The following is a 26964-nucleotide window of genomic DNA, read 5'->3' as shown; positions in this document are numbered from 1 at the left end:
GGCTAAGTTATTTATCAAGGAAGTCATCTCTCGACACGGAGTTCCTATATCGATTATTTCGGATCGAGATACTCGTTTTACATCTCGGTTTTGGGAAAAGTTTCATGAAGATATGGGTACACAATTGAAATTGAGCACGGCGTATCATCCTCAAACGGACGGTCAAACCGAACGTACGAATCAAACTTTGAAGGATATGTTACGGGCGTGTATTATTGATTTTGGTGGTAGTTGGGACGAGCACTTACCTTTGGTGGAATTCTCGTACAATAATAGTTATCATACTAGTATCGGGATGCCACCTTACGAGATGCTTTATGGGCGGAGGTGTCGAACCCAGATTTGTTGGGGTGAAGTGGGACTAAAGGAAATCGGGAGTACCGATTTGGTTTTAGAGACGAATAACAAGATCGATATTATTCGGGATCACTTGAAAAAGATGCAAGATAGACAAAAGTCGTATGCTGACAAGCGTAGACGAATGATCGAATTTCAAGAAGGTGACATGGTGATGCTTAAGGTTTCGCCATGGAAAGGTGTTATTCGGTTTCGAAAACGGGGAAAGTTAGCTCCTCGGTTTATTGGACCGTTTAAGGTTTTAGCTCGTGTTGGTGAAGTCGCGTATCGTTTGGAATTACCCAAAGAGCTTGCGGGGATCCATAATACATTCCATGTTTCCCATCTCCGCAAGTGTCTTGCGGATGATTCATCTTGGGTACCATTAGACGAAATTGAGCTAAACAACAAGTTAGAATATATTGAGGAGCCGATTGCCATACTCGATGAGAAGGTCAAAAGGTTGAGAAATAAAGAAGTGAGGACTTTTAAAGTTCAATGGCATCGTAGTAAGGGTTCCGAGTTTACTTGGGAGCCCGAAGAGTTTGTGTTGGTTTATCTTCCTTCTTGTCATGCGGCATGGATCGCGAGGACGCGCTCCGATTCAAGTGGGGGAGAGTTGTAAGACCCGTTTATTTGTGGTGTACATAGGTGTAGTTAAAATACTTGAAGTGGGGTTTTGGTTGTACATATTAAAAAGGAATGCAGAATCTGAACTGGGGGTGTTGCGCGCCGCGCGGCCTTATGGCGCGCCGCGCCAATGTACTGTGACAGATTCCTTCCTTTTTTTAAATTAGATATTTTGGGGGCAATTTGGTAAAATCACTTTGGGGTCCGACTTTAAGGCCCCAAACCAGTTGATGGAGCCTCATTAACTCCATTTCCACCTACATAAATCTCATCCATTCAATTTTAGAGAGAGAGGGTTGTTCTAGTGTGAGAAAGCTCAAAATAAAGAAGAAGGAGGTTGAATCGGGTCTAAGTGCAAGCTTTAAAGTCGTTCATCTATCCTCTAGCTACGTTTTGATCATAGTGGTATGCTCTAATCTTGATTTCCTAATTTAATTTTGGGAAACGGTTAGTGTTAGGGTTAATGGTGAACTTAAAAACCCACTTTGTTAGTAAATTGGGTGTTTTGGGCGAATTTGGGTCATGTAGACCCAAAGATGACTAACTAGGGTTTTCAAAGTATTAAACTATGTTTATGAGCCTAAATTGGTTAGTTAAAGTTCTAGCACACTTATATATATGTAAATGGGTGTTAAGTGGGCTAGTGGGTGACCCGAAATGGATGTATTGACTTTAAATGGTTAAATGGGTCATGATGGACCTAAGTGGGTAAATGTATGTGTTTGATGCATAAACCTTGTATTGGAAAGTGTCTTAGGACCTAACTTGGATAATGATTAGGGTTTTAGGGATGTTAACCCAAATATTAGGGTTAGGGTTGTAAATGGGTCAAAATTGCACCATGGGTCAACCCTAGAATGGAGTTTTAGTGGGTTGACCAACTTGAGTTTGTGATTGATATTATGTATCATGTAATAGGTACGTTACATTGAAGGTTCTCGGACTTGATTATCTTTCACCAAAGGCGTAAGGTGAGTGGAATAATTATATGTGTAGGTATATAATGTATCTATTTGTTGTAGCGTGAAAGGTGTAGTGTTGAGGTGCTAAGACACCACGTTTCACGTGATGAGTGAAGCATCGAGGTGTTAAGATGCCACTCGGGGTGAAGCATCGAGGTGTTAAGATGCCACCTAGGGGTGTAGTGTCGAGGTGTTAAGACACCAGTCTGTAAAATAATGAGTGAAGCATCGAGGTGTTAAAATGCCACTTGGGGTGAAGTGCCGAGGTGTTAAGGTGCCACCCTAGGGGTTAGTGATACGAGGTGTTAAGTACCCTAACGGATGTTATGAACACCGACGGCGTTTTCGCGAGCGCCATTCCCTTGTACGATTGGTTAACCATGGTTATTTGTGTTGTAAGTGTAAGCATAATATATTATTCGAATTATATTATATGCGTTGCTATGCTAGCTTGTGGTATTGGAGATTTCTAGCTTGTATTCGAGATTATAAGCTAATTGTGTTGCTAGCATGTATGCGGAGTTTGTGTAAGTGATTTGCAAGTAGGTATATTATATATGTATGTGTATAATTATTGCATTCACTAAGCTTTGCTTACCCTCTCATTGTTTACCTTTTTATAGGTTCGGTTGTGGACAAGGGTAAGGGCATCATCTTGGATTAAAGATCCCGTCGTTGTTAGAGGATGCTTTTGGGATATTTAGCTTTTGGAGTTTGACCGAGACTTGGGTAGTTTAATCCCAAACACCATGCTCGTAGTGTAGTTTGGTACTTAAACTTTTTGATGGTCGAAACTCATATTTTGTATTAAACTCGTAAAATGTCTTATGTGGGCCCCTCTTCGTAAAACTCAGTTTTATTAATGGATTGTGTTAGTTTTACATGTTTGAATATGTTGTTAAAAGCATTTTGTCTAATTATGTCGGGAAGTGGCCGATCTTTTTCGCGTTTCATGACTTTTGGGACAGACCAGTTTGGCGTGCCGCGCGGCCATATGGCGCATCGCACCATATGCTGTTCCAGCAAAAAAAAAATTATTTGTTATTTTTACGCTGGTTGTTCGTGGTTTGGATTGGGTTGTTACAGTCCCGGAATAATGGGGATATTCTTATATATGCATCTTGTTAATGTCGGTTACCAGGTGTTCACCATATGAATGATTTTTATCTCTATGTATGGGATGTGTATTGAAATATGAAATCTTGTGGTCTATTGTTACGATTTGATATATATAGGTTAAACCTATAACTCACCAACATTTTTGTTGACGTTTAAAGCATGTTTATTCTCAGGTGAATACTAAGAGCTTCCACTGTTGTATATTAAAATAAGGACAAGATTTGGAGTCCATGTTTGTATGATATTGTGTAAAAACTGCATTCAAGAAACATATGTCGATGTAATATATTTCTATTGTAAACCATTATGTAATGATCATGTGTAAACAGTATATTTTAGATTATCATTATTTGATAATCTACGTAATGCTTTTAAAACCTTTATTGATAAAATAAAGGTTATGGTTGTTTTAAAAATGAATGCAGTCTTTGAAAAACGTCCCATATAGAGGTCAAAACCTCGCAACGAAATCAATTAATATGGAACGTTTATAATCAATATGAAAGGGACATTTCATATGATGGGTCATTAAAGTTGGTATCAGAGCGGTGGTCTTAGCGAACCAGATCTGTATTAGTATGTCTAACTAATATTCGTTAGGATTCATTAGTGAGTCTGCACTTCGACCGTGTCTGCATGTCAAAAAGTTTGCTTATCATTTCTTGTCGAAAAATTACCTGCTTATCATTCTTAGTCTAGACACGTATTACTGCATTGATTGCATGAATAGTGTATAGACAAAACTCATATCTTAGCGTACCTGCTAATTCATATCTTAGCGTATATGTTACTGTAAACTTTGCCTGACATATTTCGTAAATTCCTCCGTAATATACGAAATCTTTTGTTCTATATATATAGATATTCTATATAATTAGGATACCATCCAATAGCCAGAAATCATTTCCTATCGAAAAATCCTTTACTCAATCGTATGAAATGGAACTCGTCACTAGTTCAAGTTCTTCGGAACCCGACAGCTATTCCAACATGAATTTTCACCTAAGCTCCGGAAGCAGTGTCACCAGAATGAATCAACCAATCAGCCATCCCCAATTCATCCGATGTGTTCGTAGACGACTTAACCGATGGAGACGAGAAGAAGGCGATCCTTTCCACTCACCGAAATTCCCTCTTGGCGAAGAACCTGAAGTACTTACCGGCGAACCTGTTCGTAACGCCATTTTCACTCTCATTTCCCGTATATCTCGCAACGATTATATGATATCTCAAATTCTAAACCTTATTCATCCGCTCGTTCTGACCGACAATCATCCCGGAATAATGGAAGAAGTCAACGAGCTTCGCGCTCGAGTAATCAATTTGGAAAACATGGTGCAAAACCTACCAGCTTCAGCAACAGCACCGGCAACACCAGTACCACCAACAACCCAAGTTTCAACATCACACGCCACAACATCTCATTATGTACCTCAAGCATAATCATCGTTCTACATGATGTTCCACATCATTTATTGTCGTTCGACATGGTAATTATATAATCTCTAATGTTTTAGAGATTATATATTCTTATTCTAATGGTAAATCAAATGAGTTTACTATCATATTGACTCATTTAAATCCATGATTTCATCTGAAGAAAATATATATGTATCTATATTTTCATAAAGATTGTAATTAAAAGTTCTTTTGTATAAACTGTTAATGGTGAGAATATTTTAACGGGTAGGTAATACCCGAGAGAATATTTAGTTTTCACATTAACATGTTACACTGTACATTCTTCAAATCCAATTCAACAGTCATTTACTATCCTACATACAACCACAGATATACGTATTCGTTCCCCAAAGAATAATCATTTTCATCTCAATTCAATTTCATATACGAGTTTCTGCCGATCAAAATCCAAGTCAAGATTGGACAAGTGGCATAATGGAGAAAATAATGAATAAAATAAAATTGATTAGTAACCAATTAATTAATTACGTAAAATTTCTTCATCATCTTCTAATCTAAAATATTTTAAATGCTAAGATTATATATTGGACTATTGGACTATTAGACTACTAACCTTGGACAATTAAAAAATATTAAAAGAGTAGGAAATATTAATTATAACATTTTGATTTGAAATATCGTTAATAAATTACACCTTCTACAATTAAATATTCCTTCAAGTTGCCACTTGATTTCATCTTAAACATCTTTTGTATCTTGACGATTACCATCTGCGTTCAAACCCTTCAAAATTCTTGAAAACACCTCGGATTGGTAACCAATGATTTAGATATGAGAATGCTGATGAAGCAGCAAAAGCCGTAGATGGTCTTAATGACCGAAAGCTAGATAACAAAAGAAGGGTACGTTGGTAAAGCTCGGAAAAAGATCAAAATCTTCTTTCCTCATTATAAATATGTTTAATATTCCTTGATATCGCTATATTTTCCTTGATTATAAATATCCTCAACATCCTGAAGGAATCCTTATATCATTCACATTCGTAAATTATCTTCGCCTTCATTCAATCCTTAGTATATCATATCGAAAACTGTTTTGATTTCTAAATCTCAGTGAAACCCTGAAGTTTTAAATCCTTTGATATTTTAAGAGTAATATTTGAATGAAAGCATTAGTTAATGTAATATAATGACACTTGATCAACGTAATTATATTACAGTAAGTCATGCATAAGTTCTAATGGATTGCGATGATGGTAATACTTGATCAACATTACCATCACCACGAACCGTGTTACTTGACTTGTATTCATCATGAATCATGTTACTTGATTCGAATTCATCATGAAACCGAATTCAACACGAAATGAGCATTCATAAAACTATCTGCGTAGTAATCTCGAAGAATATCTCTAATATTATTATTTCTTCTTCGATGAAACATTCTTAGACGACTAAAAATCTTTCCATTAAGAATCCGAGATCAAATTTGGTACTAAAACATTCTCGATTTCAATTCCAACTATCACCACTCAAATTTCGGGACGAAATTTCTTTAACGGGTAGGTACTGTAATGACCCGGAAATTTTCGACTAATTTTAAACCAAACTCTCGATACGATTTAATATTTTGACACGATAAGTTAAGTCTGTTAGGTTGAGTCTCAATAATTTTAAACTGTTTTATATATTCAATGACCCTTCGGCTGTTCTCAACGATTCACGAACAACTATTTGTAAATAGATATATATATATATATATATATATATATATATATATATATATATATATATATATATATATTAATCCGAAATATAATTTGAAATATCATATTATTTAACTATTAGAATTAATTTTGTAGAATAAAATAATATAATAAATAATAAAAATTATTATTAAAATGAATCTATATATAGATATGAAATAGTGATACGTTTAATTTGTTATATTATTATTATTAACATTATTATTAAAATTATTAATATCATTGGTAGAAAAATTATAATTTTAGTTATTATTATATTTACTAAAAATTATCATTTTTATTTAAAATTATTAATATTTTTATTTCCATTTCTTTTATCATTACTCTTATTATTTGGTATTACTTTGAGATAATTATTATTAATATTTTTATTATTACTTACAGTATTTTAGTATTAATATAATTATATTTACTAATTATCAATATTGTATATATATATATATATATATATATATATATATATATAATTATATTTACTAATTATCAATATTGTATATATATATATATATATATATATATATATATATATATATATATATATATATATATATATATATATAAAATCAGATACATAATTGAATCTGTTATAGATCCCTTTCAACTTTATCTTTCTTTATTTTTCTGTACGATCGATCATATCATCACTTTCACAATTTAGATTCGAGTCTGAGCGAACATTCTATCAACTTCAATTTCATTATAAAACAAATTTGGATAGAAATCAGTAGCAGAAAAATGTACGAATTTGTTACAGGTCATAATCTCACTTATTTTTTTCTTGTTTTCTTCTTCTTGTTTGAAGAACCCTGGCTGCGTTCTGTTACATGTCGACTTCAGTTAATCACTACATTACTACAAGCAATCAAATCTTGTTGTAGCATTAATCAAACACTTCCACTCTATTTAATCTGCTGCATTTAGAAAAATAAAAGAGAGGAAAAGAAAGAAACCAATACTCATAACAAGAATTCGTTTAATTCAACATCAACTTTATATAAATTTTGTCTTCTGTCTCAAACCCTGTTACAAGGACGAATTCACTTACAGAAAGAAACAAAATCTGTTGGAAGTCATAATCTGCTTCATTTCTTTCTTGTTTGTTTCTCCCTGACTCGAATATTGTTGTTGACTCCTTCAATGATATATAACATTCATGCCATCTTCTGAATCAACACCTCACCACTTTCTTCATTTGATCACCTTCATGAACCATCATCGTGAAACCATTAACCTTACCTTCAAGAACTATTACCAAAACCGCCACCATCGGCCAAACCTTCACCACCTTTCTCCATCTCTCTTCTCTCTCTCTCTCTAACTTTTCTTCGTGAACAAATAATCACCACCACCACTACTATTATTTTATGCTGTTAATGTATGTATCACGAAACTCAGTAAAAAGTGGTGATGAACAATAACAACGGTGAGGATTTAAGCGTGAGATTTTATGTGATTTACGAAAGCCTAGATCACTTTCTTCGTTATTTACTACAGCTGGTATTAATCTGTTTTCGTTTCTTTTTTTCTCTAATTGACACCCATAGAACTTCTGCTACTGCTGTTTTCCCTACCGTTGTTGCTACCGTTTTAGAAAAGAGAACTAGAAAATGAGGAAGTTCATGGAAGAAAATAGTGATGACAATTAGATATAAATGATAATGATGATGCGTATTTTTTTCTGTAAAATAAGGTGATGGAGAACCGAAAGTTTCCTTTTTGATAGTGCTACTTTACAACACATTAGCATTATGTGGAACAAATTGTAAAGCTTAAGTGCACGTTCCTTTCTACTTTTTTTTGCCTGACACCCACTAAACACAACAACCCACTTGTGCAACATATGATTAAAAAAATATATACATCAGCTATAATCCCTTTTATTATTAAACTCATTTAAACTTTGTTGATTGGACCGAGATGACCCACTTTTCCATTTGGGTCGATGTGTTTATGATGATAATGGTATGATTACATACCATGGGAAAGGTTGCTGTAATGATATAATATTGATGCTATTAAAATCATTCGGCTGCTCACCTTAAAGTAAAACCATCATTTCATTTTTTATTTATTTGGTGGACCGAGAGTTCCCTCCTTTTCGTTGGGCTGGAGGTTTTGTTAATTGGACTTCTAAGTTTAGTTGTTGGGGCCGAAGGTTGTGGGAGTAATAGGATATCAATGATAAAATACAGTGATTGATAAATTATGATGATGCGTGTTGTTTCATATGAACCACAACCAAATTCTGTTGACATACTTCAACTACAAAGGTGGACATCATTTGAATCAGGCTTGAGTAATTTATTGGGACTCCCTCTTTATGGGCCGTAACAAATTGGACTTCAAGAACTATCGGTCAAATTAGTTAAACTAGGATTTGTTAGTGGGCTAGTTAGTGGATCCTACATGGACTAATACAATTAAGCTTGGTTATTGGACTTTCTAATTGGGCCGTGTAGTGATTGTGTTGTTAGGCCGAAACCATCATACACTCTTACTTCAAAATTTAGATATTGATAATTAAGATTAAGATTATGTTAAGGAGTATATTAGTTGATGATGGTGTTAGACGATTAGGATAGATTGATGATGATAAAGATGATGTTAAAAATGATGAAGATAATAGATGATTATGTTTATATGATGATGATAGAAGAAAATAGAAACAGAAGTTCGGGTTATACATATATTGGTTGTGAGATTTAAGCAGATAAACATAAATGGAAGATTGGTTAAGGATGTTATTGGGTTAGCGGGACGTCGCGGGTTCAAACCCGGAGTTGAGCATTTTTTTTAAAGGGCTACTTCCTTGAGGTAGTTTACTTATTACTCATTATTATTATTATTATCATTATTATTATTATTATTCTTAACATCATTATTTTTATTATTATCATAAGTATTAGTATTATTATTAGTAGTATTATTATCATTATACTTATCAATAAAAATATTAGAATTATTATTATTTGTACAATCATTATTTTTATAGTTATTATTATTAGTAGTATTATTATCATTATAATCAAAAACAACTTTTATTTCTATTATTGATATTATGTACCAAATAAACATTTTGTATATAAAAATATACTTTTAGTAATATTACATGTAAGTATGTATTAATCAAATTAGCATTTTTTATAAATTCATATATAACAAATTAAGTATTTTTAATATAATACTAACCAAATATATAATAATATAACGATATAAATATCCGTCATTATAAATGTATATACACAAATTAAATATATATATAAAATATAAAATAAGTTATAAATTGTTCAATTACGATTATATGTATTAATATACATATAAATGATATAGGTTCGTGAATCTGAGGCCAACCCTGCATTGTTCAGTTCCGTCGTATGCATATTTTTACTACAAAATATCGTATTGTGAGTTCATTTGATTCCCTTTTACTCTTTACATTTTTGGGACTGAGAATACATGCGCTGTTTTTACAATTGCTTTATTAAATGCTTTTGAAATATATTTTGAATTGCGAATACATGAAATGCTTTTATAAATGTTTGATGAGATAGACACAAGCAAAACATTCCTCGAATGAATTATTATGCAGACAGAAGTTCTGTAAATTATTATTGAATTATGTGGATATGATAATTGCCACCAATTGATGTGAATATTTTTTCCCTGATTATTATTGCTTGGTAACCTAAGAATTAGAATCGGGTATGGCCCTAATTCACGTGAATCCTAAAGGTAGCTACCGGGTTTAACACCTCCACCCAGAATGTTCACTAGACGGAAGAGCTAGTGGGCGTGGTGTTTAGTACTTCGAAGTTTATTATTATTATACAGACGAGATGTTCTGTTTTGGGGATATTATTGATGCACATTATATGTTAAGGTGGGTTACCATGTTGAGCAATAAAATCGAAATGAATGTTATGTATCGAGAGAATGATTTTTATACACAGGTTATGTGTATTAGTTTTGTGCACGAGATATATGCACGATTATTTAAAAATCGCGAGGCAACCTACGAGGGAGAAAAGGATACGAACCTACTCTGCTAAGCATTATGAAAAATGTTTTCGTACACGAGATAGGTGTACTGTATTTGAATCTTGTGGTCTATCAAAATGATGAATTTTATTGTTTACGATAAACTTATGAACTCACCAATCTTTTGGTTGACACTTTAAAGCATGTTTATTCTCAGGTACGAAAGAAATTTTCCGCTGTGCATTTGCTCATTTTAGAAATATTACTTGGAGTCATTCATGGCATATTTCAAAAGACGTTGCATTCGAGTCGTTGAGTTCATCAAGATTATTATTAAGTCAATTATAGTTGGATATATTATGAAATGGTATGCATGCTGTCAACTTTCGTTGTAAAGAAAGATTGTCTTTTAAAATCGAATGTCATGTTTGTAAAATGTATCATATAGAGGTCATGTACCTCGCGATGTAACCAAATGTAATGTATTCGTCCAGATAGATTATGACGGGTCATTAAAAAACCTACCTGTAAATGAGATCTAGCAAGCAATTATTGTGGCGGAGCACAATTCCAGCGGCAGACCAAAATTTCGGTCACTATAAAGGTAACAATGCAAACTAAACTCAAAAGGTAACAAAAAGAGTGACTTTTAGAAGACTTCGCCTAAATCGCGTAAGAAATTTAGGTTAAGTGAAAAATATAATACACGTGGCGATTTTTTATTGGTCTAAAAGTTTCGCCTAAGTAGCCTAAACAAAATTTCGTGAATCTTTTAAAATAGTGAAAAAAAGAGGCGGAAGTGTTTTGTACACGTGGAACATTTTTATTGGATGGAAGGTGTTTTGCCCGATTCGTCTAGACATGAGGCGAAATCCATGATTATATTTGAAAAATTGGTCCGGATGTGTTCTATTTGAGAGAGAAGTTCATATTTGCTTATTTGAGTAATTTCTTTTTCTTTTTTTGGCTAAAATAACAATAACATTAAACCAAGCCTTTTCAATTGATGAAAAAGACTAACAAATACAACCAATTCACACTCAATCCAAGGCTCAGGACAGTAAACAATCCTTAAAGCAAACAAAGAATCTAAGCTAACTAAACACGAGCTTTGAAAACTGACCAACACATAACAATCGAGCACGGGAATAAACATTGCAACACATACAAAACAAAAACTAAAATACACCAAAATCCAAGATCATGTAACCGAACCAAGCCGCGCAAAATTACCCGTCTACCGCTTTACCTTTACCTTTACGTTTTCAAGTCTTTAAAATTGGTTTAACCACCACGCCATCAATCTTCAAACGATTAAGCATCTTGCCCCCTCGATTCTCGATTGCATAAGAAGAAACCTTTGACGCCCCGTTACCAATCCTCACACCCGGTACCGGGGTAGCAAACGAATCATCCTTCCTGAAGCTATTTTATATCGTTTCAACTTCCTCATTTATTAATGAAGAGCTCTTGTTTTATTCTAAGTTTTTTTTTTTAAGAAAATTTGATTGATTGTACAAATAAAGTATAGTACCGTATGTAATACGAACAAGCTAATGAAAACGTATAGAGATCACCAACATCAAATTATATTGGTTAAGTGACCAATACCATAATAAAATATTGCGGAGTATTAGAATTTATTAAAATAGAACTAGAAGTAGCAATCATTGGTATAACAAAATAATGTTGTCTGTCATTTTCTAAATCGTATTTGCTTATGTCAACAAACGATGATCACTGCACTATTATATTTTCCATAATTAAAATATGTTTATATACGTCATGTAATCATCAATCAACTTTTTATATTTTATAATGATATAAAACCTAACTTAAAATTTGAAATTTAAAACTAATATTTATTAAAATAAAAAAATACATTTATTTTAAAGTATTAATTTTTCATATTATAACATATTTTTAATACTTAAATTCAAGGAGTCAATTTCTTCATAAAAATATACTCCGTATAATTTTATATTAAAATATTAAAAATATTAATGGAATTGATGTTTTCACCATTCAAATTACTCCTTCCATCACAAATTGTGCATTAATAAGTTCAACTGTACAACTCAATAATGCATATTTTTAGTGAAAAAAGTAATTTGGATGGTGAAAATATCATTTCTCTAATTTTATACTCCATCCGTTCCACCAGAAGTGTTAACTTTGACTTTCAGTAGTATTTCTATATCAACTTTGACTTTAAATATTTTTGTTTGTGTTATATAATACATCATCAAAGTTATACCAATGAAAACACATTTAAAACTCAATCTATTCATATAATTTTCATCAAATATTATATAACACAAATCAAAATATTTAGAGTTAAAGTTGATAAAGAAAAATTGAGAAAAGTTAAAGTGAACACTTCTGGTAAGACGGAGGGAGTATTTAATGCTTTTCAATTTTTAAACCATCGAGAAGTGAAAAAAAAAAAAAAAAAAGAAAAAGTCATCCAATAAACACCTTTCTATGTTAGTGTAGCATAGGGACCAATCTAACCTACACGTACATACATCCACACTTACACGTGTCACTCATTTATTCCCCTTGTTCGTACTACCCCTTTCTCCTTCTTTACTCTCCCTCTCTCTTCACTCCCAGTAATAATCAAACTAAACTTTAAAAAATATTAAAACAAAAAACAACAAAAAAAAGGCTTCAATGGATTCTCATTCCTATTCCGTGTCCAAACGCGCCTGTTCCTTCTCAGAACCACCAATTTCCGATCATCATAATCATAATTCTGATCATTTTAATATGGACGCTATCTTAACCGCGTTTTTAGCTTTATCCGATTCACCGTTAATTCAATCGTCGTTCGATCGATTAATTGAGTCCACGTCATCCGATTCCGATCGAAATCAGTTAATTCAACGTGCGTTGAATCTCGGATCGATTTTAGTTGAAGCTGGAAATCGATCAGCTCGTAAATGCTCCTCCTCTCATAACGCCGTCGTTTGGCCGCTTTCACCTGACCTCACTATTAAGGTATTAATCGTAACTCGATCTGTTATCAATTTGAGTCGGTTTAATTATGTTCCTATATTATTCTGTAAATAGAAATGGTTGAATCGCTTTAAATATATGTGATGTTTAGGAACTGATGCTTTTTATTACTCCAGTATTATTAAATTTACTAGATAATTTTGATATATTAAGATGTTTAGGCGATTAGATTTTGCTTTGATCTGTTTATGCTACTACTCTCTGTTTATTATGTTGTATAATTTAGTGATTTTGTTTTTAGAGAATTAGGATTGTGAATAAGCAGGATATTATGATATTATCAGTGCAACGTTGTATCTAAGTATCAGGTTATGGAATTTATTTTGTTATATGTTGTTGCTATGTTGAGCTTAAATACTTTGTGATTGTATAATGTCTGAAAATTGTTATCTGGATTTGGTTTCGATCTGTTATGCAAACCGTTATATTTCCGTTTTATGTTCTTATTCTCGAGAACTAGGAACCGAAAGAAGGATATCATGGATTTATTTAGTGCAGATGTTCTTATGCAGTTTCGGACTCATCTCTCGTGCTATGGCTATGTTTGTTACTTGATTCATTTGTTGTTTTTTAAACCTTGCCTGTTTCCTTTTGTTGTGTATTGATTTTATTACAAGTGTATTTGGATTGTATTTGGTTATGCGATCTATAGAATTAGGTGGATGGTTGTGAATTATAAAGTTAAGATGTTTTTATTAAATATAAAATCTCTATCTTAAGCTAATGCTTCACTTTTTTTTTTTTTTGAAAATTTATTTGCGGCCTTCACATAACTTAACTCGTTTTTCTTATGTATAATTTGCAGGTTTTTTCTATGCTTGATACACAAAGTGTATGTTATGCTGCGGCAACATGTTCATTTTTCCAAAAGTATGCTATGGATCCTTTGTGTTTTGCTAACATCGACTTGGCTACATTAGTCCCCAAAGTCAATAATGCTGTGGTTTCGACAATGATTAATCGAGCCGGAGGCGCACTTAGGTAAGACCTCTTTTAATTCTTTTATGCGGAAGATAATATTGTTTCCCCTTTGCAACCTTGTGTTTTAACCTTGATGATTTTTATATGACTTGTCCAGTTGCACCCTATAATGCAAAGAATTCATCCTACTTTGTTTTGTGAACTAAATAACTATTGTATATGATGGTGCATATGTGCTTGTCTTTTAAACTATACAATACATGCTATAGTCAATTAAGCCACAATTGTAATATCACTTGTCTTATTTTCAGTTGGTACTTCTAAATATTCTATTAAGCCACAATTTTGTTTATGTATATACTTATTACAGGTCTATCAAGCTTGGTATATTGCCACCGATTCCCGCTCCTCCTTTCTTTTCATCTCAGCCATTAGTTTATAGCATTAGGAATGCTAATGATGCATCAGGATTTTCATGGAATGACAAGAGATCAAGGCAAGGAAAGGAGTCTTCAATCTTAACTAGATCCTGTTTAAGTTCTTTAACTTCTAATGGTGGGACCCCTGGGTATGTTTTCTTTATGTTTGAATGAATCAAGTTAATGTTATTCATTCAGTCTCGTATATATACTAAGGTTGTCTATGTTTCTCTTGTTGTGATTAAAAGGGCACATTTGAAGAGATTACATCTTTACAATATTGAAAGAATGGATAATTCCGCCCTCTCGGCTTCATTATCAGCTTGCCCTTCTCTCCTTGATCTAGAAATTGTGGGCCTGTAAGTCCTATACATGTTTTCGTTTAAATCGTGAAACTTCTGAAATGAATGTTATTCAGATTTTAATCTTTATGTGCTTTGTGAACTGTGTCTGTCAAAACAAAGACACGTAAGCCTTATACATGTTTTCGTTTTGTTCGTTTGTGAAGGGTTCTTTCGTTTTTATGAAAGATCCCGGTTTATACAAAGCTTTTGTTTTTCACCAAAAAAAAAACTGTCACACTAATTTGTGGCATAGGGTAGAGGTCACCCTTACAACTTTGAGGTTGAGGGTTCGAGTCCTGCTTAGGACATTTCGTGGTGTATATATTCGTGTTAGTATTAGGTGGGTGGGTGAGTTTGCTTTTAAAAAAAAATCTCTATAAATCTGGAAAGCTTTGGGAACAATTTTCTTTAACATTACAAAACACTACCTACTACATTTAAAATATGAAAAATCTCTGCTAAAATATCATTCCCTCACTTCATTATTGTGAGACTGAGTTGTATTTACATTTATATTACAATTACAATTACAATTTTGCTCACTGTAATCTGTGTTTCTAGATCCCAACCACTAACGAATTATAAATTGATAGGATTGTTGAATTGAGGCACACTTTGGAGTCGATAAGTAGACATTGTCCCTTGATTGAACGTTTGGTCTTTGAATCTTCAAAAACAGGTGTGCACCTTTTCAAAATTGGTTTTTGTCTAACGCCCGACCAGTTGGAATTATAAAGATAATTTTTTTACTTATATGCAGGTAGAGATGATGGTTTAAAATACCCAACCTGCAATGAGTTTGTCCTCAACTGTCCTAACATAACCACTTTGGCACTTAAAGGATTCAAACTGCATGACTACAAAGCTCGTATGCTAGTCAAGGTACACATTGACCTTTCAACTTATAAATAACGTTGACTTTGACCTATTGTTTCAAGTTGTGATGTATAGATTTATTACTTTTTCCAGGGGTTACACAAATTAAAACATCTTGACCTTTCAGCATCTTACTCGTTCACCGGTGCCTTTTTAAAGTGAGTGACCCGTGGGTCGTAACATTTAATTTCCAACTATTTATATTTCCTTGCATATAAAGTTAAGTTTAAAATTATAGGAATGTTGGTGCCAATGGCGGTGGAGATCATTTGGAGGTGATGATTTTACGTGACTGTATGCATCTCAAGGAGGTATCAAATATAAGTTTATTTTATTTTGTATATTTATTATTTAATTATTATTAATTTTTTTTTAAGGAAGATACTAATTTACTGTCTTTTTTTGCACAGATTGAGGTTGAGCGGTTTATGGCAGTTGTTCTTGCAGGAGAATTCAGGCGCCTTAGACATCTTGTACGTGCACAATAATTACATGTTTTTCTCAAGATAGTTCACTAATTTCCATGATTCGTTTTAATTTTATATAAAAAAATTAACGATAATTACACGTCAAGTTTCGAATAGACTAAAAAATCTCTCTATCTTTGAAACAGGACATATCTAACAGAGAAGGTCTAGCATGTGAGGGTGACTACTGCAATAGATGTTACAGTGCTAGGTATGATCGTCTATCCTTCCCCATCGTTTCATTGAACAAAATTATACCTTGCAAACGGGTCGGGTCGGGTCAGGTTTGGTCATGGATCAAATGGGTTTTGGTCGAAACGGGTCAGATTTTAAACCGAAATGCGAAACCAAAAGTGAAAACTGAAAATGTTGTAGATTGGACCCTTTTAAGTTTCTATTTTGCTTAAAATGGGTTGTGATTGGACCCATTCTTTTTATTTTCCACAAAACCCAATGGGTCTAAAACTTTGACCCAATGGACCCATTTTTTTATGTTGGGGGCTTAATTACCAGGTATAAACAAAATGTATAGGTTCCTGAAACTATTGTATTGTAATTTTGTACTATGCAGTTTCGTTCCTATAAAGCAACTATTGGAACAAAGGCCCAATTTCAACCTAGTAGCTGAATTCCCAAAAGGAAGGTATGTAGTACGGAGTACATATTAACGAGTCACACTAAAACACAAATATTGTAAATAGTAAGCATGACGTCAGCTAATTTGTCTTTTTCCTATGATATATCCAGTTACATAGATGCTGAACAGACAACAAGTGACGTAAGTTTACAGTTACAATCACCAACGAGCAGCTACGCATCTGACGCGTCACCATTCATGAGCACATCTGACATGAGTTATAATAGCGACCATGGTAGCGTTAACGAAGACAGTAGAGAAAACAGTTTTGTAAGATACGAAGAAAATTCAGATTAAATCGAGTTCGTTTCAGTTTATCCAGCAAATAACGATATAGAGTATTGTGGTTTAATAAGCGGATACCAAGTGCGTCTCGTTCCCTCCATGTTTAGGGTGTTAATCTTTTCGAGATGTATTTTTTAATAATTTGCCGACTCGTGGGCCCAGTTCAAGTTATAGCTTTTACTGTCAAAGTGAATTTTACTTGTATCCTGTTTACATAGTTGCTACTGCAAATCTGTTGTATGTTGTATTTTCGTTGCAGCTTAAAATATAATCTTAATTAATATTAAGGAATGAGTGGTACTTCATATCGAAAAAATAAAATTCTTATTTTTTGCCTTTTTTTTATCCGAGTTACTATGATCTTCGAGTTAACTTTAGCGAGTTCATGTTCAAAAAACGAGCTTGAAGCATTTAACAAGTCCGCAGCTTTAGGTTATTGTAAATGCAGGTTGAATTCTTAGCTTTTTGTGATATATTGTTGTCTAGGTGCTAATATAACATATGTAATCATACCATCAAGGCGATTAAGTTTGGCTTGATCGAAAAAACATAAATTCGAGTGAGTTTGTTTGCGCTTCGCATTTAAACAAACTAATTGCTTTAAATTCTTTATTCTTAATGTTGCATTTGAGAACTGAGATACAAATATACAGTATTTCTAAGTTCATCTTCAAGAAAATATTTTGTGCAAAACAAAATCATATGAGAAATGTGAAAGCTTACCATTTTATACAACAAATATACATTGGTTGGCTATCAAAAGTTTCATGTTCAAACTCAATAGAGGAAAATGGTCAAAAATGGATGTGGGATAATCCGATTTGACTGTATATATTAGAATGCAAAAAACTTATCCTCTGTGAGCTAATCTGAACATAAAAAACTTTTCCATTTTATCTGTTTACTATCAAATTATCGATTTAGATATTAAGAAAGTATATCTTTATTACGTGGTTGTATCTTACTGTATTTTTCCTAATTTTGATTTGTTGCAAATAATTAAAAAGCAAGAAAATGAGTTCTGAAAAATTTGTCAGTTAGCATATGGCGTTACAATTAAACCGACTATAGTGAACTTTGCAGTGTGACTTGAAGTCAATGGAACAAAATCTGTAGCGTAATTTAGAATTCTACTAGTAAAAGAGGTTCAACGTGAAATTTGGTCAACAATAAGTTTGGTCTAGACTGGACCCATTACCCATAAAGCCCCCCAGTCTTTGGCAGGCAATTTCAACGATAGGTTCCAAAACAATAGTCTCATCCTGACTCATGTGTAAGGTCTGCATCCTAAACTGATGGTGACGTAGAATATAAGTTTTGTATTACAGTATTATTGCAAACATAATTTACTTATTTGGTAATTTGAAAGGCATTGTTTTTTTTTTTTTTTTTTTTTTTTTTTTTTTTTTTCATTTAGAAGTCCGATTAATTTAAAAGAAAAATTGAAAAATGTTACTAATATTGAATACACAAAATAAAAATAATACTCGGTAATATGTTATCTCATCTCAGTTATCAGATTACTCGTATAGCCTGTATACGATCAACATTCTTGTTATTATTTGAGAACAATTAGATTCAAGTCTTCTAAATATTACACCATCTCATCATTGGTATTAATATCACCAATCTTTTAGACATTTTCCCACACATTTGAAGTTTTATCACATCATATCTCATGTTTTATTTGAATTCACATAAAGGACCATCCACTGATCGTGAAATTGCATATACATAGAATGAATTTGCACGGGAAGTGAGCTTTTTTCCACATAATTTTAGTAATAACTTTTCATCTACTTTGGATCAATTATACTTTAGGGAAATTGGTTACAATGACCTCATTTTCAAAAATATTTGACAAAATGTCCTTAAAAAAATTATGTGCTCTCTGATCACGCATGATCAGTATAACTTAGTGCGTGATGCGTGTTTACGAGATAATGACCGACACATGCATTTTTCCTCGCGAACACGCACCATGCACCACGCACCATGCACCACGCACAGTACGTGTGCTTGGTGTTTGTTCGGGTCGAACTTTTATTAACGGTATCTTTTGACTCGTAACTCCGTTTTAGTCATTGTTTTTTTTTAAAGTGTGTGTTTTTTCGAGATCTATCCGTTGAAGCGCTTCTAAAGTGACAAAAATAATTCTGAAACTGGACATGATATGCAGTTGCGTCTTTTTAATTAACATATAATGTTCAATTTATGAAATGGGACGTTTAATCAAATTGGTTGAGGGGTATCGTGTAACTTTTGTCAAAATTGGTGATAATTTTAACGGATCACAAATTATAATATTTTATAGCAAGTTTATGACCGGTCAAAGTATGTTAAAAAGTCAAAATCAACGAAAACGTTAAAATTGAAGGTCTTCGGGGCCGAAATTCGAAAAAATATTGGGACAAACCGCCTTTGGCCGTTCGAAAAAATACATGATTTCAAAAAAAACAGTGACTAAATCGGAGTCACGAGTTAAAATATACGGCCATTCATAGTTCTTCCCCAACCAGTGGCGGAACTTGAACCCGCATACGGATGGGCCGGGTGTAAAGATTTAATAAATTTTTCATTGTCAGCAGGGGTAAACACAATAACAAAAACCTTATTTTTTGGTAAAAAATCTTTTTTAGTGTAAAAATCGTTTTCCCGTTAAATCCATGTGGGGCGGATACCCCCTTTGGGTATAACTATATTCCGCCACTATCCCCATCAAGCACCAAGCATCGTGCGTGTTCACAAGGAAAAATTCATGTTTTGGTCATTATCTCATAAACACGCATCACGCATCATGCGTGGTGCGTGATGCGTCAAGAGCAAGAGCATTTTTACAGTTACAATTTTTTAAGGGCATTTTATCAAATATTTTAAGAAAAATGAGGGCAATTTGTCAAGCACTTTTATCATAACCTTGTGAATCTGGTATAATTACCCTTGAGTAAAAATCTTAACACCAAACCGTCAGCTGTGAATCCTTCATACTCAATGGTTGCAATTCTATTTTGTTTGAAAGAACTTGATCACGAATCGATCAAAGGATGATCATTATTTTATATGAAACTTCAAATAACACCAAATATATTAAGATGATACGAAAAACCTCAAAAATTGCATCCCAAAAACTAAAAAAGTGTACAAACCACAATAGTAGTGGCGGAACCAGAACTTTTTTTCTACATGGATAAAATGACATCCGACTGTAACTTAATGGGGCGGATAACATATAATATATTTTTTTACCATTACAAATCGTAAATACTACACTAACAACTCAAATGTTCGGGGGGCCACAGCCCCTTTTTGTCTCCACAAAGTTCCGCCAATGCACAAGAGGACTCTCTACTCATTTTTCCAAGCACACAACACCAAGGAAAACCCGAGACCTTGCGATTGCCCACAATCTTTAATCAATGAACCCGACCAACTCATCACCGAATGACCCGATGGACCCCACAATTTCTCAGCCGAAAGACATGTTTGAAACAAGAACACTGCATTGCCATTTAATTTACCAAAAAACCAACTATGAACATCCCAATATACTTCAACAGGCAATCCATCAACCAAAATAGTATAATTTCCCCTAAACTTCCATTGAAGTTGCTTCACTTTCAACACTATTTTACCATCGATACGGATCAATAAACACGGATCACTACTACTAGTTGTATCACATTCAATCAAAATATCATGTATTTGTCCCTTTCCACAAAATTGAGCAGTTGTAGCATACACTTTCCTACCAAAAATGTGTTCTTTTTTCGAAAGAAAAACCGCATTTGGTGAAGAACTAATAGGATGATTCAATTTCTTGTGTACTTCTTTTTCCATATCACCCAACAACAAGATCAATTCTTGGTTAATTGTGATAGCAAAATAGAAATTTTCAATTGGTTCAGGAGAAGAACCAAATTTAGCACAAGAAAGATCCCAAAAAATGTTGATAAAACTTGAACCCATTTCTAAGGTTTTGTAACCCTTTCTTTTAGTAAACAAACTTGGTTTGACTTCAAGTTTACAAAAAGATTGACTTCTGGAATCATCAATTTCAACCAAAAGACCTTGGCCCATTAAGTTTTTAGTCCAAGTGATAGTGATAATAAAGCAAAATGAACTATGTAACTTACATTGATAAACACAAGTAACAATATTTTGGGCAGTTTTACTACTTGTAGTAGCAGGGGTACTAAGAAGAGCACCTGATGAAGAAGCATCAGAAACTTGAACACCATTTTCACTAAAACATGAAGGGAAATCTCTCATCTTTTTAGCCTTTAACATACAATGCTACAAATGGGTAGTGATAAAAGTTAAAAAGTTTTTCTCAGAAACAATAAAAAGTTTTAATCTTTCTGAAAGAATTGATTGTGTGTAGTGGTAAACTTAGGGGATTTTTTGAGATACAACAAAAAGCTTTGATTTTTCTGAAAGATTGAATTGTGGGTAGTCTTTGAAGGGTACTTTGAGATTTGAATTTCAAAATAGTCAAGATTTCTTGAATGAAATGTGCATTGTGCATTGTGCATTTGAAAGTTAAAGAAGGATTTGTGAGTAATCTTTGAAGGGTACCATTAAAATACTGAAATTTGACTTAAAAATGGGTTAACATTCCTGATCAAATGTGCATTGTATAGAGTGTTCAACATTTCTTGAAGTAATATATGAGTATATGAATATGATGGTGCATGAAAGCTTAATATGGTAAATGGCAAAGATTTTTTGATGTTTTGTGAAGAAATGTCTCAGTATAGGGCTAGAGCTTTATTCTATGTAGTTTGTTTGATTCTATATCTCACATACACATATACATAGAGTGATGGTGAGTTAGAATGAGTGTGTTCTTTCATGCTCAGGGCCCACTTTTATAAGATTATGATTGTCCCTTTTTTGGGGCACAATAAATGTTATGTTTTCTCAAGACCTTTGCTTAAGAATGTAAACAGCAATAATGTAGGCATGCTAAAAGGAACATTTCATAAATTATGAGCTATGAGTACTGATTTGTTGAGTTGAGTTTGTCTTTGTTATCTAAAAGTTCATTAACTTTTTCAATACAAGAGAATCACGTGTGTTACTAAATGATCAAATTTTAAATTTTACGTTTAAAATGTTACTAATTTCAAATGCTAAATGGTTAGATGTCTTATTGTCAACATTAAACATCCAAGTATAAAGGAGATGTGATATTACCTTAGATCAAAACTACTACCAATGAATCATATTGAAACTATGATTATTTAACTGAAATATATCAAAGTTTTATGCTTTGTAGTTTCATTCCAAATTCCAAATGATTGTGTTTTTCAAAGGTACATATGTGACAATTTTTTATCCTTGTCAAATTGAGATTGATTCGTACATTATCGTCTTTTGCCATATATCACTAAATACGCTTTCTAGAGTTTTATACACTACAATGTTTTAAATCATGTTTGGTGGTATAGGGTTAAAAAATTGTGCATACTAATCCCCACCCCTTCTTAAATGGTTGGATCTACTGTCTTAATGGGGTTCATCAATCATCATACATGGATTTAGTCTCGAAAATTCAATAACTTGCAACAATGTAATCACCAAAAGCCTTTAACGATCTCTGGAACACAATTATCAACTTAATCTCTTACATATTACAGTAGTAGTGGTCCTGGGTTCAGACCTCATTCAAGAAACAATGATTCAGAAGTTAAATAAAGAAAACGTCATTGATAAAACTTCGAAAGATACAACACTATAAGAGCAAAATGAACAGAAAAAGCCACTTTGTATAGTGTTCAACATATTGAGGACTCCAGGTCAAAAAGCAGAATGTTTTTTCAAAAGTAGATTGTCTTTTACCTTACCAAAATTTAGATCAGATTCTCATATTTTTTTTATTTATATTCCTCCTAGGATCATTTTATATTTTATATTTTAATTTTAATATTACAAGAGAAAAGACAAAAGAATGAAAGATTTCATAATTAATTAGTAGCCAACCTACACAACACGAAGATATAAAAGCCAAAGATTGAGTGATGTGTTTGTATTCGACTACAAGAAGATCAACAAAGCATGAGTTGTGGTTATATCGAACCTCTTGAAATAATGCTAAGAACCGATTAAGCAAACTTTATTTTCTTGATAAGGTAAATAAAAAAAAAAACTAAAGATCTGAATTCCAAAACACTTTTTTGTCATTTTCATGATCTGCATCCGGTAATGTACTTTTCGCTACACAGCCTCCCATCAAGTATTATATTCAAAGACAACTACGTTTGTCCTTAGGCCATGAACTCTGAAAGACCCATCAGAACATAGGTCACCCGCCCATTTTCCCACCTCTACAGCCTTCTGTAAATAACCTTACAAAGAGCTTTAAACATCTGATGTCATTAAGAGGCTTCTGATACCGTTAAGAGATTTCACAAATTAATATTCTTTAAAACATATTTTTCTTTGCCTTTAATAAGGAAAAACACCATTTTTCCCAAATACCTTGTTTACCCATTCTCCTTTCACTCTAAATTCTGCATGTATGTTTCTCTGCAAGATTATTAGCATGTGGTCCTCTTAACTAGATATAAAATTTTACATAAAACCACAACATCATTTGACAATTTAACAATGGTTTTAAACTTGCTTATCACCATCATATTAGTTTTCAACTCGTCAAGAATAAACCTTCCATTTGGTTTTTTCAAAATCCTACAAATTAGTTTTCTAAGACTGAATTACTCTCAATTAGGGGGCGTTTGGGTTAGCCTTTTAAGTGGGTTTATAAGCTTATTTGTTGTGGGGCGTTTGGGTTAGCCTTTTAAGTGGGTTTATAAGCTTATTTGTTGTGAAAAGTTCAGATTTATTTGGCAAACACTTTTCAGCTTAATAGTTTATTTAAAGGAAAAGTACACCTACTAAAGTTTATTTAACCTTTTAAGCTCACAAGATTCAGCTCTAAATCATAAGGTTAAGTTTAAGCTCAATCTAATAGAATTCAAAACATAAGTATTTTAGCCAATGTCATTATCTATTCAATTGAAAATATTTGTATCCTGTAAAGTAGTTCAAAAGCAAGTTTTCAGCCAGGATGATGATTGAGGGCTTAAATCCATTATTACTTGATTGAAGTCACAAATATAAAATGGACATGAACACTCATAAAGTTCTAATGTAACTCTCTTCTGCATAACAAGTTCATATAAAACTAGAACACATTCAATACGTCAATTAACTATTTGCAGATTGGAAATAAGTTTGAACTTCATCATCTCAGTATGATATCATGTGTAAGTAGATGAAAAATACTTGCAATAGTTATTAGCCAAATAAATAAAATTATATCAAAATAGATGATAGATTACAAATAGATAATTGAGTAAAACATGAGCCAAAATCTGCATGTCAAATAGTTGGTATAAGCAAGTGAGCATATTCGTAAAGCATTCCCATAAGTGCGAAACTGGACTTAACAAATACTCCGTACATTATAACAAAACTCATCCCACATCCAATAGTTATAATAATCAAGTAACATATTTCGTTTAAAAGACACGTTATGAGATTCAAGTTTAATGAAAACATAAAGCAATTAATTCAAAATAAAATGCTGTGACCAGCTGATAACATATAACAATACCAAACAAACTAAGCCAGTAAAAAAGAGAGCGTACTCTGTAATCAAGCATCAGGATCCTCAGTAACTTTTCCACCAAACGGGTCATGAGACGGGCCCGTTTCTTCCCCGATATGCCTCTGAACCAACCTCTGCAAATCAGCCATAACTTTCTGTTCACGTTTCGCCTTTTCCTCATAATTAAACATAGCTAAAGCCCGCTTATCTTCAGCACTATAAACTTGGTTTTCTTTCCTAATACGAATAGCATTCATCCTTTGATGCCTACTACCACTCATAACATAACCAAGATCTTCAAACTTACTAATCTCATCAGCAGATAAACCAACTTCACCTCTTCTAGGAATACGTTTCCCTTGTTGAACATACTGTGCAATTGCATCACCTTCACCAGGCCTTAAAGCACCACCATAACTAATATGCCCTTCCGCTTTTGGCATTGGCATGGGTCCCACCTCTGGTTCTTCATCCAAATTAACCTTCTTTTGAGACTCTCTAAACATAAGCACCTTACCATCAACTTCTGTTTTCTCCACATCATCCATTTGTGATTTAATCTTTAATTCCTTTTCAGAATTTGATTTATCATCTGATGATGAACTCTCACTACCCTTTTTACTACTTTTCTTGCTCAATTTTGACCTTGCTAACTTCTCAGATTCATCACTATCATTACTTTCTTTAGAATCACTATCAGTAACTTTCCGCGAACTGCTTCTTCGCTTCCTTTTACTACTCTTTCGTTTGACCGATTTCTTTGACTTTTTCTTATTCTTCCTCCTTCTCCTATCTTCCTCACTAGAATCATCCGATTCAGTCTCCGACACCGACTTCCTCCTACTCCTAGACCTCGAACTCTTTTTCGTCCTCTTCTTCTTCCTCGATCTCGAATCATCCGAATCTGATTCCGAATCATCAGATTCAGACTCTGAATCCGACTCATCGTTCTTCGTTTCTAAATCTAATTCGATCTTCTCTTCTTCAATAACTTCCTCTGGTTCAAACTGATCGAAATCGGTATCGCCTCTAGGCGGACTAGGCGTAACATTCCATATACATTTCTTCAACAACTTTCTCGATTTCTGTCGTTTTAACCTCCGATACTCTTCATAACTAGCACCTTTCAACTCCTCATCAGTATCAGAATCCTGTCCGTTGTTCATATTCTCAAACTCACGATCTAAATACTGCTTATTTCGATCACCGTAACTCGGTTTCCTATTCAAATTCATATGTTCAACCCTAGGGCTAGGGTTTCGTCTAGATCTAGGGTTATCAGGTGACCTATTAACACGGTCATCACGGCGATAACTGTTTTGATTATCGTATCGGCTATAATCAGGACTACGACTACGGATAGGGCTAGTATTACGATTTTGATATGATTTTGAATAATTAGGGGAAATACGACGGTTATTATGTGATCGATCGTAATCGTTATCGTACCTTGAATAATCTGGACTGCGACGAGAGCTGCGGTTGCGATGGTTGGTGATAGGCTCCGGTGAGTAATTGCGGTGGCGGCGACGGTCGCCGGGGACTTCGACGACGGAAGCGTGGTATCCCATTAGAAACGTTTGTTGATGGAAGACACAAAATGGGGGAACTAAATATTAGCCATTGGACTTGATTTCTGTTTTAAGGCCCATGTTCTTTTGAAATGGCATTTTATTCTTCTAGTCTTTTAGAAAAAACAATAAACTTTTTAGACATGCACAAATCGTCCATGTGTTTATGTGTTTTTGCCAAAATCGTTTATGTGTTAACAAAACTGCATAAATCATCCTTACATGCCAAATAACGTCCCAAATTAGTCTCTGCCTTAACTTTTGTTAAACTCTCTGTTAGTCAAAAATACATGATTGATCCCTGAAGTTTCTTAAAAGATTGCAACAAAAATCTTCTTCATCATCTTCAATGAAAACTTAAAAAATCAATTAAATTTGGTAGAAACATAGCTTCTTTTTGTAGTGACCCGAACTTTTCCATGTTTATATATATTAAATGAAATTGTTATTTACATGATTAAGTGTTTCCAACATGTTAAGCAATCAAACTTGTTAAGACTTGATTAATTGAAATAGGTTTCACATAGACAATTGACCACCCAAGTTGACCGGTGATTCACGAACATTAAACTTGTAAAAACTATATGATGACATATATA

At 33.3% G+C, this 26964-nt stretch overlaps 3 protein-coding genes across 3 annotated transcripts; 1 reads left to right on the top strand and 2 right to left on the bottom strand.

The window, feature by feature from the left end:
* Nucleotides 1-12864: 12864 nt before the first annotated feature.
* On the top strand, nt 12865-17477 carry LOC139876298 (F-box protein At4g02760-like). The gene is made up of 12 exons (XM_071863602.1): nt 12865-13215; nt 14039-14214; nt 14525-14722; nt 14822-14932; nt 15511-15596; nt 15678-15799; nt 15887-15951; nt 16032-16104; nt 16204-16266; nt 16407-16471; nt 16832-16903; nt 17008-17477. The coding sequence occupies exons 1-12, from the start codon at nt 12889-12891 to the stop codon at nt 17192-17194; spliced, it is 1545 nt and encodes a 514-aa protein (XP_071719703.1). The 5' UTR covers nt 12865-12888; the 3' UTR covers nt 17195-17477.
* Nucleotides 17478-20361: 2884 nt separating this feature from the next.
* LOC139877894 (uncharacterized) lies at nt 20362-21521 on the bottom strand. Its single transcript, XM_071865293.1, has one exon. It carries the CDS (start codon nt 21467-21469, stop codon nt 20528-20530), a length of 942 nt encoding a protein of 313 aa, XP_071721394.1. The 5' UTR covers nt 21470-21521; the 3' UTR covers nt 20362-20527.
* A 3103-nt stretch (nt 21522-24624) lies between these two features.
* On the bottom strand, nt 24625-26422 carry LOC139876299 (uncharacterized). The gene has a single exon (XM_071863603.1). It carries the CDS (start codon nt 26363-26365, stop codon nt 24842-24844), a length of 1524 nt encoding a protein of 507 aa, XP_071719704.1. The 5' UTR covers nt 26366-26422; the 3' UTR covers nt 24625-24841.
* Between the last annotated feature and the right edge of the window lie 542 nt (nt 26423-26964).

Source organism: Rutidosis leptorrhynchoides, chromosome 11 (genome assembly GCF_046630445.1).
Source record: "Rutidosis leptorrhynchoides isolate AG116_Rl617_1_P2 chromosome 11, CSIRO_AGI_Rlap_v1, whole genome shotgun sequence".
Classification (NCBI taxonomy): domain Eukaryota; kingdom Viridiplantae; phylum Streptophyta; class Magnoliopsida; order Asterales; family Asteraceae; genus Rutidosis; species Rutidosis leptorrhynchoides.
This window is presented reverse-complemented; position numbering and strand designations above follow the sequence as displayed.

Bases quoted from the DNA above. Each gene is read 5' to 3' on its own strand.
- LOC139876298 (XM_071863602.1), top strand. From the start codon at position 12,889: ATGGATTCTCATTCCTATTCCGTGTCCAAACGCGCCTGTTCCTTCTCA. The intron at 16,267-16,406 runs GTACGTGCACAA...TCTTTGAAACAG, and splicing joins TCAGGCGCCTTAGACATCTT to GACATATCTAACAGAGAAGG. The intron at 16,472-16,831 runs GTATGATCGTCT...TGTACTATGCAG, and splicing joins AATAGATGTTACAGTGCTAG to TTTCGTTCCTATAAAGCAAC.
- LOC139877894 (XM_071865293.1), bottom strand. From the start codon at position 21,469: ATGTTAAAGGCTAAAAAGATGAGAGATTTCCCTTCATGTTTTAGTGAA.
- LOC139876299 (XM_071863603.1), bottom strand. From the start codon at position 26,365: ATGGGATACCACGCTTCCGTCGTCGAAGTCCCCGGCGACCGTCGCCGC.